The 13050-nt window shown below is 34.0% G+C and overlaps 1 protein-coding gene across 9 annotated transcripts; it reads right to left on the reverse strand.

The window, feature by feature from the left end:
* Nucleotides 1-4528: 4528 nt before the first annotated feature.
* LOC130972575 (uncharacterized) lies at nt 4529-9663 on the reverse strand. 9 transcript variants are annotated; one of them, XR_009083941.1, is made up of 7 exons: nt 9186-9659; nt 8774-8816; nt 6621-6722; nt 5896-6486; nt 5722-5813; nt 5003-5086; nt 4529-4785 (listed from the first exon to the last, which is right to left on the reverse strand). XR_009083941.1 is itself a non-coding variant. In XM_057897187.1 (6 exons), exons 1-4 carry the CDS (start codon nt 9252-9254, stop codon nt 5901-5903), a joined length of 357 nt encoding a protein of 118 aa, XP_057753170.1. In that variant the 5' UTR covers nt 9255-9663; the 3' UTR covers nt 4529-4785; nt 5722-5813; nt 5896-5900. The 9 variants fall into 9 exon arrangements, 1 of the variants encoding a protein (XP_057753170.1); XR_009083940.1 differs by having other exon boundaries at nt 8743-8816; XR_009083939.1 differs by having other exon boundaries at nt 6621-8816; nt 9186-9663.
* Between the last annotated feature and the right edge of the window lie 3387 nt (nt 9664-13050).

The following is a 13050-nucleotide window of genomic DNA, read 5'->3' on the forward strand; positions in this document are numbered from 1 at the left end:
ATATGTTTATGTTTTTAGGACGAAGAAAATAATATTTATTTAAATAAATATTTAATTTATTTTTGAAATAATTAATCAAGCTTTTAATTCATTTTTCTTATGATTACTTAGTTATTAAATTATGAAATTTTTTATTTTAATTAGCTTAATAACAATAATTTTTTAGAAAATTTAAAATAAATAAATATATAAAAAATATTTTATCATGACCAACCCATTAATTCATAAAAAAACCATAAAATTTTTATATTATGATTGGAACAATCTATTTTATTTATTGATAAATTTTTATTAGACAAGAGAAAATCAAAATAGACATACCTATTTTTCATGTAAATTATTATTACTATTGTTATTGGTGAGTTTTATGGTGTCTTTTATTATAGTGCTTAAATTGCCTAACTTGCTTTTAAAAGTAAAAAATAAAATGTTTAAAATAAAAAGTAAAATATTTAAAATTTATTAAATATTATGTATTTGTCTTTTTTAGTAAGTTAGGCACAATATCAAAGGCACCATAGCAGAAATTATTTTTAATATAGAAATAGAGATGATGTTTTGGTTGAATATTGATATTTGAAATGTATTACGTGTTGCACCACGCCCCCACGTGTTGGCCAATACGCTGCCATGTGTCCAACACGCTCTCCATGTATTGATTTTTCACCTACAAAATTCACCCATCTATAATTATACCAAATAATCTCATTTCCCAAAAAACACAAATATTTTTTTCATATAAAAAAAAATCAGCCGCACCATAGCATTCACCATTGTTATTATTATTTCAACCAACAGCACACAGTCAAACAATGTTATCTATATCGAGTATGAAAAGTGTTTTTCTAACACAGTTAAAAAAAAATTTAAATGTGATGTGTGTGTGACCTGGGAGAAATTTATGGCCTCAAATAAGAAAGCTTTTATTTATTTAAAAATGTGAATGTTAATTATAATGCAGAAGAGTACACGTGGTGGAAAATTTGGTCAAAATAAAAGAAGAAATGATTTTGGAATGTTATATTTGACAGCTCTTCCTAACCGCGGCGGTTGGTCTCAATAACATAAAACATCACGTGAGCAAGTGAACACAATGAATAGTAAACCTCCTTCTTTAAGTGACTAGTACCTACCAAATGTGTGTTTTAGTTAATTATATGGTTAAGTGTGATTTCGGTCTTAGCGTAAATGTCAAAAATTTATTTTGTTTTGAATCTTTTTTTTTACAAAATAATTTCAAAAGTTTAACTTAATTTTAAAATTATCATTTTTACCAAATTTTTTATTTTTATTACTAAATTATCCCTAACTAAAAAATATAAAATAAAATAAAATAAAATAAAGAAAACGGGAAAAGGAGGAAGGGAAGGTGGAGAATCTCCACGGGACGCCGCTGCTGCTGCTCCTTTCTTCCTGAGCACACACTCACACTAACTGCAAGAAAGGAGAGAGCAAAGGGAGAGAGAAAGAGAAGAGAGGAAGGAAGCTCTTCTTGTCGCCACACCTCTGCTCTCGTCGTAATTCGCAGTTCCGTTGACCACCACAGCTCTCTCCTCGTCGTGATTTGCATCCTGCCACCACCGCATCGCCGTTCTTGTTGCAATTCGCGGCGTCACCACCACTGTCGTAGCCCTTTCCACGTGATCCGCCACCACCACTGCAGCTCTCCTCCCCTCGCGATTTGCAATTAACCTCCGCAACCTCTCCCCCCTCACCACCGCCTCGAGGTCCCTACAGTGCTGTTTCAATTTTTTTATTATTTTCTTTTTTAATTTTTCAAATTTAAAGGAAGGTGTTTTGCTTTTGTTTATTTCATTGTTGTTGTTGTTGATACTTCTGGTTGCTTCTGCTTCTATTTTTGCTTTTGGTTCTGTTTTTGTTGTTGTTCTGATTCTATTATCTATTCTTATTATTGTTGTTATTTTTCTAGTTGTTGTTTGATTTTTGTTATTCTGCTTCTACTTTTTGCTTCTGCCTGCTTCTGTTTCTATGTTTGCTTATGCCTCTGCGCTTCTGCTTCTGGATGATTTTGGGGAAGAATAGGGGAGGGATATTTTTTGTCCAAAGAACGATTTTAAAACTAAATTAAACTTTCGGGACCATATTGTAGCGAAAAAAAGGCCGAGGACAAAATAAATTTTTGACCTCTACGTTAGAAACCAAAATCGTACTTAACCCTTAATTATATCATCTCTTCTGTAGTAGATAGGTTGTCATTAGAAAATTAAAAGCTACTTATTAAATATGTTTAATACTAATTAATTACTATATATACTGAGCATAGTTAGTAACTCTTTTTCAATTTGGACAAAGCGAAGACATAGATTCATTTAACATTTTAAAGAAGAATAAATCTAACTTCAATTTGGGCAATGTACTCCATTCCCATTCTACTGTGTATTGCTACCTTATTATATACAAAAAATTTATATATCTCAATTTCAAATTGGTCAATACATTATTAATAAAGACACAAACAAATATAGATAGGCACATAGAACATGGCAAACCTTTTAGTTTCAAACAAAATCTGTCGTTTCTGCTATATTGGTAAGACAAGAACAACTATCTTGGCTCCTTGGGAATGGTACGTAAGTCCAAATAATATTTGTGAGTGAAATACCCCACTAGAGCTTTACATAAGCCAGTTGTGTGCCTCTGAATTGCATAATATTTTTCTAACGAGAGTACTCCATGAAAAATTTGTAAAGGAACGTACTATTTTCTAGCGTGATGTCATAGTTTTATAGGTGACGATTTGAGGACATATGAGAGTGAAGAGAATCTAATGACGATTTGGGTTGGCACGTATGCGACTGTGGTCTGTGTACGCGACATTGCAAAAAATTGGACTTATGCGTACACGGAAGGCATGCATACGCATAGCCATCCAATTTTGCAGAAAATGTATTTTTTCTTTTTAACCATTTTTCGAGCTTTCTAAACCTCTATGAATCCTGTTATAAGTCTAGAGTTGGTATAATAGAAGTTAGAGGAGTTAAGAACGAAACCAAGTGAGTTGAGAGAGTGAATTGTGGGAAGATGGGTTAAATGTAATGAGAGTTATGATGGGGATGAGTATGATAGTGAGAAATGAGAATGGTTGATGATGACTAAGTATGGTGAGAATGATTACGATAGTGAGAGATGATGAATGATTAATTATGATATGATGAGGATGGTTATGATATTGTTGAAAGAGTGTGATGAATGAATTTGATTAAGATATGATGAGAATGATTATGATATTAAGAGGTGATGAATGATTGATTATGATTGAGATATGAAGAGAATGACTATGAAAATGAAAGTGAGTTTGATTGAAATGTACCTGCTTGAAAAATGCAGTGGAGTGATTTTACTTGCCGTGAAAGAGTGATTCTACTTGCTCTTAGATGTGATTGAAATGTAGTGGAGTGATTCCACTTGCCGTAGTAGAGTGATTCTACTTGCTTCCAGATGTGATTACACTTGCCAAATATACCTGTCTGGGTAGACACAGTGGAGTGATTCCACTTGCTCCAGACATGTTGGGTTTGGCTGTATAACTGACAGATAAGACTCATCGGCCATAGGACAGGCATATATAATTTTCATTTGTTTTGATTTGTTTGGGTTTGCTATTTGTCTTGACTTGCTTAACTGTACATATTAAATGATTATGTGCTAATTGCTTTACCTGAATTTACTTGTGTATTATTTGTTTGTCTTGCTTGTGTTTGCATAACTGAGAGGTCCCTCATGCTGGTGTCGGTTGATGCTAGGGCTGCCCTTGATGAGATGAAATGATGAAATGATTGAATAATAAATATGAATATTGAATGAGATTATTTGAGCTCCTTAGGTAGATGCAATGGTTCGTCCCACTTGCTCTGGGTGGAAGTATGATGAGTTGATTTTTAATCGTTGAATTTGAACTATCTAAGGGCTATTCTGTTTGAAATTTGGAGAGTTATGGAGAAAATGATAAAAAATGAATTAGAGTAGAATTTTCTAGGACATTTGCCTAATCATGGATTAATGAGAATCTAGGATGGAAAGACCATTGTGTGGAAGCATAAGATTGCTTAGTGAGTTTCCTATTACCTTATATTGTATTTATTTGACATTTTTACTGTTCTAAAAACTCATGGGTTGGGGGTTCTGATTCTGTATATATTCTTTGTTTTTCAAATGCAAGTCCTAGTGCTCCATAGTGAGCTGGAGTTCGTCTGGAAGACGGCGAAGTCTACTTTGAGTTTTGTTCTGTATTTTATATATACTACAAGAGACACGCCGAATAGCGGCGGTTCTTTTAGGGATTTGCGGCGGTTAAAAACTGCCGCGAAACATAATTCCAGCGGTTCGTTAAGCGTCGCCTATTAGGGGTGGTAATATGATTTTGTGGCGGTTCTAACTAACCGCTGGCATAACCGCCGCAAATCAAATAATTGATTTTGCGGCGGTTACAGAACCGCTGCTATTTCAATAGTGGATTTTTAAAAAAATCTGCGACGGTTTTTAAAACCGCCACAAATTTATGTGGGTTTTTTTTAAAAAATGCGACAGTTTTAAACCGCCGCAAGTTCATACAAGAGCTTAAAAAAGCTAATTAACTACTCAAATGGTTTATACCATTTCTCTTTACTATAACATATTTTCTTTACATCATATTTATCATACTTGAGATATTAACATAAAGAAACACTAAATAAACAATAGATAGATTATACCAGTCCAATCCCATCCCCTACCCTTGATTCCTTCAAAGCTCCAGTTAGCATATACTGCAAGAGCAGTTGTCACCTATCAATTACATAAAAATTTTTAGTTACAGTAGAAGAAAATCAAGCCAACACATATCATTAATTTCAAAAACATGAATTTGGTTACTATTTATCATCACTCCCCACAAATACTAATTCAAAATAACATCAATTTATGTTTTCAAGTCTTCCTAAAATTATCCTAGTTCTCTATAGAACAAGAAAAGTAAGAAACTTGTAGTAAAATAACAACATACCCTTAACTGAGCTACATTTTAGTAAAGCATCAATTATTGCAGTGTAAGGAGTTTTGAAGTCAGATCCTTTGCCTCTCTAAAACCCTGTATTTTATATAGAGAAACTGAGAAAGTTGCTGCTAAAGAACCATCTCAAACCAATAGAAAAATTTAAGATAGTGTTGTAAATATTTTTGTTCTGTTATGACCAATATTTGCAATCCCTATAACTGCTAAACAATTATCACAATGAAACTTTCGATCTTACAAGATCATGGATCAGAGCAAAACCTTCATTAGTAAGTTATATAATGAGACAAATGTATATATTTTAAAGATAGAAATTTTCCCAAACTAAATAAAACATAAAATGTAATGGCAAACTGCAGAAATTGATATGTAGTTACTTAATAAACAATTCCAGCAGGTACTAAACCTAAATAGAATTGAATTAATACCACTGACAAGAGTGTGTAACAATGTTTTCTACGTAAAATAGCATAAGAACTTCATGGGCACACAAGACAAAACAATTATAACAGTGACCACACAGTACACATATGAACATATGAATAAAGCAGAATGTTTAACTCAACATTTTTCCATAAATTTGAGAACCAACATAAAACTAATTTTCACTTCTTAACTTGACATGCCAATGCTACAGCCAAATTAATGATCATTAAATCATCATCTAAGTCCAGTGGTCATAGAGGAGAAAATGCTAAGGCTGGCCTTACCTCCAAAAAATTATCTTGTCTAAAGTATTTACATGTCACAGCTTTAACAAGCAAGCTTTTGTTCCAACGGCTCTCTTTACCATCCAATATCCCTGCATCCATTGAAAACAGCTAGCTGCTCAACACTACCAAGCATCAAACAGGGTATATAACATTTTACAATGAACCACGCACCTCAACTATGCTTGGAATAAGTTTGAATCCTGAGTCGAAAATGCATCACTTCCATTTACAAACTTAGCCAATAGAGAATCTTTATTCATAGGTCTGTCAGCCGCAAAATATAGAAACAGACTATAGTTCAGTTTAGCAGGAACCTGATGTCGATGAAAGCAAAAGAAATCTTCTTGAGAAACTGATTTATAAGCATACACAAATTTATGATTCCAATCGAACACCATTTCAGAAAAATCAAGCACTACATTAATGCTTCCTGAGTTATTCAACAGGAAAGCCAGTGAAGGCATCAAACATATTCCACTATAAACACCATACTTTTAAAGTTAATCAATTTTACATTCAATGATATTGGCTTAAAATTATGGATTAACAGCTATAGATACTTTCATGGTACGTATAGCTGGGGATGTGGGAGATTCACAATAGGCATATAGTTTCATGGTACCTAATAATGGCTTTTTTTAACACTCTTTCTTGAACACTTCTGCATCAAATGGATTTCACTTTGCAATAAAAAAGGAAAAATAATATCCATACCAAAAGATTAATGACAAAGATAAATGGAAGCTTTTTCCCAGCTTCCGACTGCAATTCAAAAGGAGGAACATATGAAAATAAGTTAATTGATAGTTTAGTATCTTAGCAGAAAGATTTATCAGCATGTCCAAACAAATCAAACATCTCTTCTCCATCTCTACTTAATAAAAACTTCGTTTTACCTGAACCAGACATCTAGGATGCAGAGCAATTTTGTCTACAGATTGTTCGACTGTGAACCAATCAACTGCTATGAGCCTCAAAAGCGGATCTCCTCCAACTACCTGCGTCATAAATTTCCATGTCCATAATATTCAGCCAAAACCAAAAAATATACAACAAAACTATGCACAAGCAGATAAAGATATATTTTAAAATATGTATAGTTCTTAAGTTGAAAGATATATTTGAATTCACATAATTGATTAGAGTTTACATGATCAATATAAGGAATGGGTCCTAACACATGAATTAGTTAACATGATAACGAAGTGGGATTGAAAGAATTGCTTTTCGTAAACATAAGACTAAACCGTTGAATAATAACAAAGCACCTAATAAAAAAATAATCCACACAAACAGGCTCCTATAAAAAAATTACCTACTAATTAAATACTAACCTTCAAAGTAAGCTTCATAAGGTGTTAGTTAATGATAATTTAGAACATTACTAAGTAATCAAGTGGAAGACTTGGTTCATGAAATTAATAAATAAACACAAGTGAAGATGACAGCTGAAACAAGATTAACCATCAAAATCAAGGAATTCAGTCATTTATACCACAAATCTCAAATCTCAAAGTGAAATTGATTCAATAACATTGCAAAGTGATCAGATAATGTTTGGTTTCAGCAGTGCACTAAATAAAAGTACATTGATTATTCTGCTCAGGTATTCAAGCTTTTCTTGCACAATGTTGTGTATATGGATTATGGACCCATCTAGCAAGATATATACTCACATTAATAATCGAGGAATTAATGCCTTTGAACTAATTTTGATTAGCGTCCAATCTTAAAAGACAATATCAAAACTAATACAATAATTTATATAAGGTGAGCTGGATATACATCTATGTTTAAAGTCATTATATACTACAAGTAGTAGTGATTTGGATTAAAATCTGGACATTAAAATTATATATAACACCCAGTCATAGCAGTCCAATTACTACCTAAATCTTGCTCCTATATTTTACCACAGCCTTGGGAGCCGCACAATAAAAAAAAATTAATTAGCCCAATTTTATACCACACTAATTGGTGTATTAACCATATTACTGGTTTCTATTGACTAGTTTGATTATTATTGATTAATTTTCAGAGATTCAAATCACAGCACGAACTACTTATAGTTTCACACTTCATTGATCATAGGAGAAAATTCTTTTCAAACATAAACTAGTAATACACTAAAATCTCTAACCATCTAAGTAAATACCACCTATTGGGCTATAATCACTGACGTAGCTTCAAATAATGGAGTGGGATTTCATCAAAAAATGAGACATGAGTAATTAGAAAAACCAGAAAATTCGTTATCATGATAGGACTTGGATAAAATTTCTCATCTCTTTAAATATTACCAAATTTGATCCAAAGACAGAGGAGCATCTTACAATTATCGAAACATGCACAACCTTCATATGCAGTAAGAACACCAATCAAAGACACATTATACCATCTTTATTGCAATACCTATCCGTTGCTAAGCATTTTTTACTTCTTTGACTTTTTTTGGTACTCTTTTTGCTGCTTTTTTCCATTTACATTTCTCTAATTTCATGCAATTTTTGTGCTTGAAGCATTCATACTTAGCTTAAAGAACAAATTAATATTTTGACTTATGAAGTTTGATTCCTGATAGAAATCATCAGCAAATTATATGCAGAGACATACATTGTCTTTCTAAAATATTAAAATATGAATCACTTGAAATAAAAAAAATATATGCTCCAGAGGGTGGCTTTAGAAAATGAACACATCTAATTTACTTTCTAATTCTAATCACTTTCAAAACACATTCATGTAGCTGACTTTAATAATGAAAAGAGGCATAGTTGGCACTGAAAATTTACTATCTAGACAGTTCTTCCTAGAGGATGTGGGTATCCATCAATTAGAAAAAAATAAATAAAAATAAAATGCTTTTGCAGGATTAAGTATGGTAGAAGTTCATGCCATTGGAGCATAAGGCCAGTTAAAGCAGAACATACTACACAATTAAAAAATTTTATACTTAATATCATTTATGATGATCACATAAGAAGTAGATCATAATGAACCAAAAGGGGGAAAATATACCTTCTGAGATGATTTAGATTCTGAGACTTACTTTCAAATGAAGATAATTCGGATTTTGGTTTCACTTCTGTAAACTGCAAACACTTGGCATATTGTCAAACATTTGGCATGCAATAGCATACACAACACAAAATAGCACTAAAAAGTATTCTTTGCAACACCAATTCAAAATTCAGCACCAATGACATGAAAAATCAGCATCATTTCATAGTGACTCAGTAAAGTATCAGTCAATCGATCCAAACAAATTGAAATTCAAACTCAAGAAGCTTTTAACAGCATGTTTAACTATGTATAAATTAACACTAATTCTAATCAGAAAATCCAAATTCTAACCTAAACTCAACTAACAATGGCAAATAATCTTAACCAAATCAAATTAACACTAGGATCAACATATAACTAATCCTAAATTAACTAAAACATAGAAGAAATCTGAGAACCTGAGTCGAAGAATAGAGCAAGAGCATAGAAGAGATGGATGCAGTGGCAGTGACCAGCCGCTGCTGCATCTGAACACGCTGGAACTGGAGTGGCCCTGTTCTGATTCTGCGGCTGGAAATGAGGGAGGTAGGGGCGGACTACAGAGCCACAATGCGAGGTTGTAAGGAGGAGAAGAAGATGGTCGCGGCGGCGCAGGATGGTAGCCGACGGCGAGACAAAGAAGGCAGGAGACAGGGGAAGAGAAAGAGAAAAAGGATTTTCGCGGGGGTTGTTCGGCGAAGGTGGAAGAAGAAGAAGAACATGACAGTGGTGGTTCTATGGTTCTGACGGAGACGCTGGGGGTGATGATCAATGGTAGCGCTGCGTTGGTGGTCGAGGAGAAGTTAGGGTTGGAGAAGGGGAGTCATTCAGACTTCAGAGCTCTGAACTTGGTCAAGTGAGTGTGAGGCACTGAGGGCTTTTGGCTCTCTTTTTTATTTGATTTCCAGCAGTTGGGAAGATAATGGCCACTATCTTGGTTTCTTTTGTAGCTGAAGCACAAACCGCTGTCATAACTGCACCTATCTAACCAATTTTGTGGCGGTTTGATAAACAACCGTCAATCAATGGCCGCTATCCTCCGCATTTGTTGTAGTGTATTTAGATTTCTCTCCCTTTTATTTTGGAAAAATTAATGATGTATACGTATATATAATTCTTTTGGAAACTTTGCCTATAGAGACATTGATGTATATTTGGGAGAGATAGAAATTGTTATCAACTGTTTTTACTACTATAACCTTAGCCGACCTAAACTTTGCATGTCATGACTAGTAGCTATTATACATATATATATATATATATATATATATATATATATATTCCGTCTTTAATCTATTCTACCTTTAAGTTCTATTTTACCAAGTTCTTTCCGAATGCGATGCTTTTCGTTACGCATGTGTTTTTGATTGCGATTTTCTTTTACTCCTTTTTCAGGCTTCTCGTTTAATAATTTATTCCAATTATATATGTATTATAATTTCTCTCTGATTCGTACCACCTTATTATCATTGACTTATGATTCGAGCATAAGGATTTGAATACTAGGGTGTTACATGTCTTATCTTGAATTGCTCAAAGTTACGTAGGTCCACTGGAGTTGAGAGTTATGGCTATGGAGACAGTGGTGGTGGAGGCCCAAGTTGTGGTGTATATATATATATATATAAGTAATAAAAAATGGTTGTAGATTGTAACATCAAAGTTTGGTCGTAATAAATATGTTATTGAAAAGCTGTTATTTTTCTTATAATTTTTCGTGCATTAATGTATCCAATTCAGTTGTAATGTATCAAGTTGAAAATCATGCCTCCAAAGGGAGATGGTGCATATCCATCACCTCAACTATTGTGTGTGAACTGGATTGCTACCATTGAAATGAAAGCTAAAGGTATCAGGCCAGAGCTAATAATGGTAAAAATCATCGAATCCACTTGATCTTTTCATGGCAGATAATTGTCTTCATCTAACTTCATTGCTATAGGGCTTAAAAAAGCTTGCGCTATTTGTGCCAAGGTCAAATTTGCAGAAGTCATGACTGAACTTAAAGCTCTGATACCATAAAGGTATCAGGCCAGAGTTCATAATAATGATCAGAGAAGAAGAGAAAGAGAGAAATTGATAGAGAGTGAAAATGAATGAAGTTGGATATAAGTTTCAGCTATTACAAGAGTTTATATACTCAACTACCTTGCTGGCTGGTATAACTAACAACTAACTCTTACTCATTTTGTAAAAAAATTGTAACAACTTATGCCGACTCATCTAAAGCTAACTAACTCTTATCTCTTTCATACCCTCTCAAACAAAGAGTGAATTTCTCTGCAACTCTGAGGTTGTTTCATAACTCATTGAACAAAGAAGAGGAGATGGGTTTTGTGAAGATGTCTACAATCTGTTGAGCAGTAGGAATATGCATCACCTTGACATGTCCTTTGACAACATGATCCCTTGCAAAATGGATGTCCGGTTCAACATGCTTTGATTTGGAGTAGAAAATAGGAGTGGCTGCCAACACTCAAATTGTCACAAAGAATCACTAGGGGATAGGTAACAGGAGCATGAATAACATTCAACAAATTTCTAATGAAGATGGTCTCAACAATGGCATCAACAATGCCTTGATACTCAGCCTTGGTGCTCGAGTAAGACACGAGTTGCTGCTTGCGAGAGGACCATGATATTAAGTTTGACCCCATGTAAACACAGTAACCATTTGTAGACTTACGATCATCGGGATCAGACCCCTAATAAAAATAAGTGTATACAGTAAGATTGAGATCATTAGAAGGCCGAAATTGAAGACCATAGTTTGCAGTACCACTAATATACTTAAGGATTCTCTTTATCACTTTCTAATGAGCCTCAAGTGATCTTTGCATAAATTGACAGACACGATTGGTGCAGTAAGCTAGCTCTGGCCTGGTTATTATTAGATACTGAAAACTGCCAACAATAGATCGATATAGCGTAGGGTCAGAAAATAGTGCACCACCAATTTTACTCATCTTGAGAGAAGAGGGAATGGGGGTGGCATAGGAGTTACATCCTATCATCTTAGCTTTCTTCAATATATCAGCTATATACTTGGCTTGAGATAGTACCAATCCTCCATCAGCAGTGTGGGTGACTTCTAACCCAAGAAAATAATGGAATTTTCCTAAATTCTTCAAAGTAAATTTGGAACTGAGCTACCTGATTACTTCACTAATGCATTTGTCTGAATTTTGTCACAATTATATCTTCCACATAGAGAAGTGGATATGTTACACAATTATTAATGGATTTAGTGAATAATGATGAGTCAATCTTGGTTGTAGTGAAGCCAAGATGCTGCAAAACACCAAAAATCCTGTCATACCAAGCCCGTGGGGCTTGTTTTATCTCATACAATGACTTTAACAACTTACAAATCATGTTAGGATCACCCCCTATACCCCGATGGTTAGATCATATAGACTTCCTCATGAAGATTTTCATTGAGAAAAGCATTGTGATCAAGTTGATAAATATTCCAACCATGTGACACTACGAGAGAGAAGACTAACCGAATTGAAGTGGGACAAATTAATGGGCTAGAAGTTTCTTTAAAATTAACTCCTGGTCATTGGCTAAACCTCTAGGAAACAAGGCGAGCTTTGTACTTCTGTAATGAGCCATATGAGTTATATTTGACTAAAAAAACCCAATGGTAGCAAATGGGAACTCTCCCTTCTGGTAGTGGCACTAAACTCCATGTCCTAGTTCTCATCAATGCAGTATATTCATCTTCCATGGCTTGCTTCTAATGTGGGATACTAGGATCTTCTTTGTAGTTCTTTGGTTCAAGAGTGATAGTGACCTAGGCCTGAAAAACTTGGATTTGAAAATTCCATTTTTAGAATGTATAATCATTGGGTGTTGAGATTGATTTTATGGTAAGGTAGCTCATGGAAGAGGTTTAAGATTAATTGTTGAGGCTTTCGGTACTAAGTTTTATGAAGTGAGGTTTATGGAAGAAAAAGAAGGTACATCAGAGGGTGCTAGTGAGTGAAATCGATTTGAATAATTAATGGAAGGTTGGGTTATTAAAGGTTCAGATAGTGAAGTGGCAGGTTCAGGTAATCAGAAAGAATTTCTAGTTGAGGTCTAGAAGGTGGAGAATTGGTTGTGAATACATCAGGGGAAGCAAAGCCAAAATTGAATGGAAAATATGTTTCATCAAAGATCACGTGAGTGGCGACTATGATTCTACTAGCTGCAAAGCATTTATACCCCTTTTGCTGCAAATCGTAACCCAAAAATACAAAAGGTTCAGACCTATCATCAATATTGTGAGAATTTTAA

This window comes from Arachis stenosperma, chromosome 1, assembly GCF_014773155.1.
Source record: "Arachis stenosperma cultivar V10309 chromosome 1, arast.V10309.gnm1.PFL2, whole genome shotgun sequence".
Classification (NCBI taxonomy): domain Eukaryota; kingdom Viridiplantae; phylum Streptophyta; class Magnoliopsida; order Fabales; family Fabaceae; genus Arachis; species Arachis stenosperma.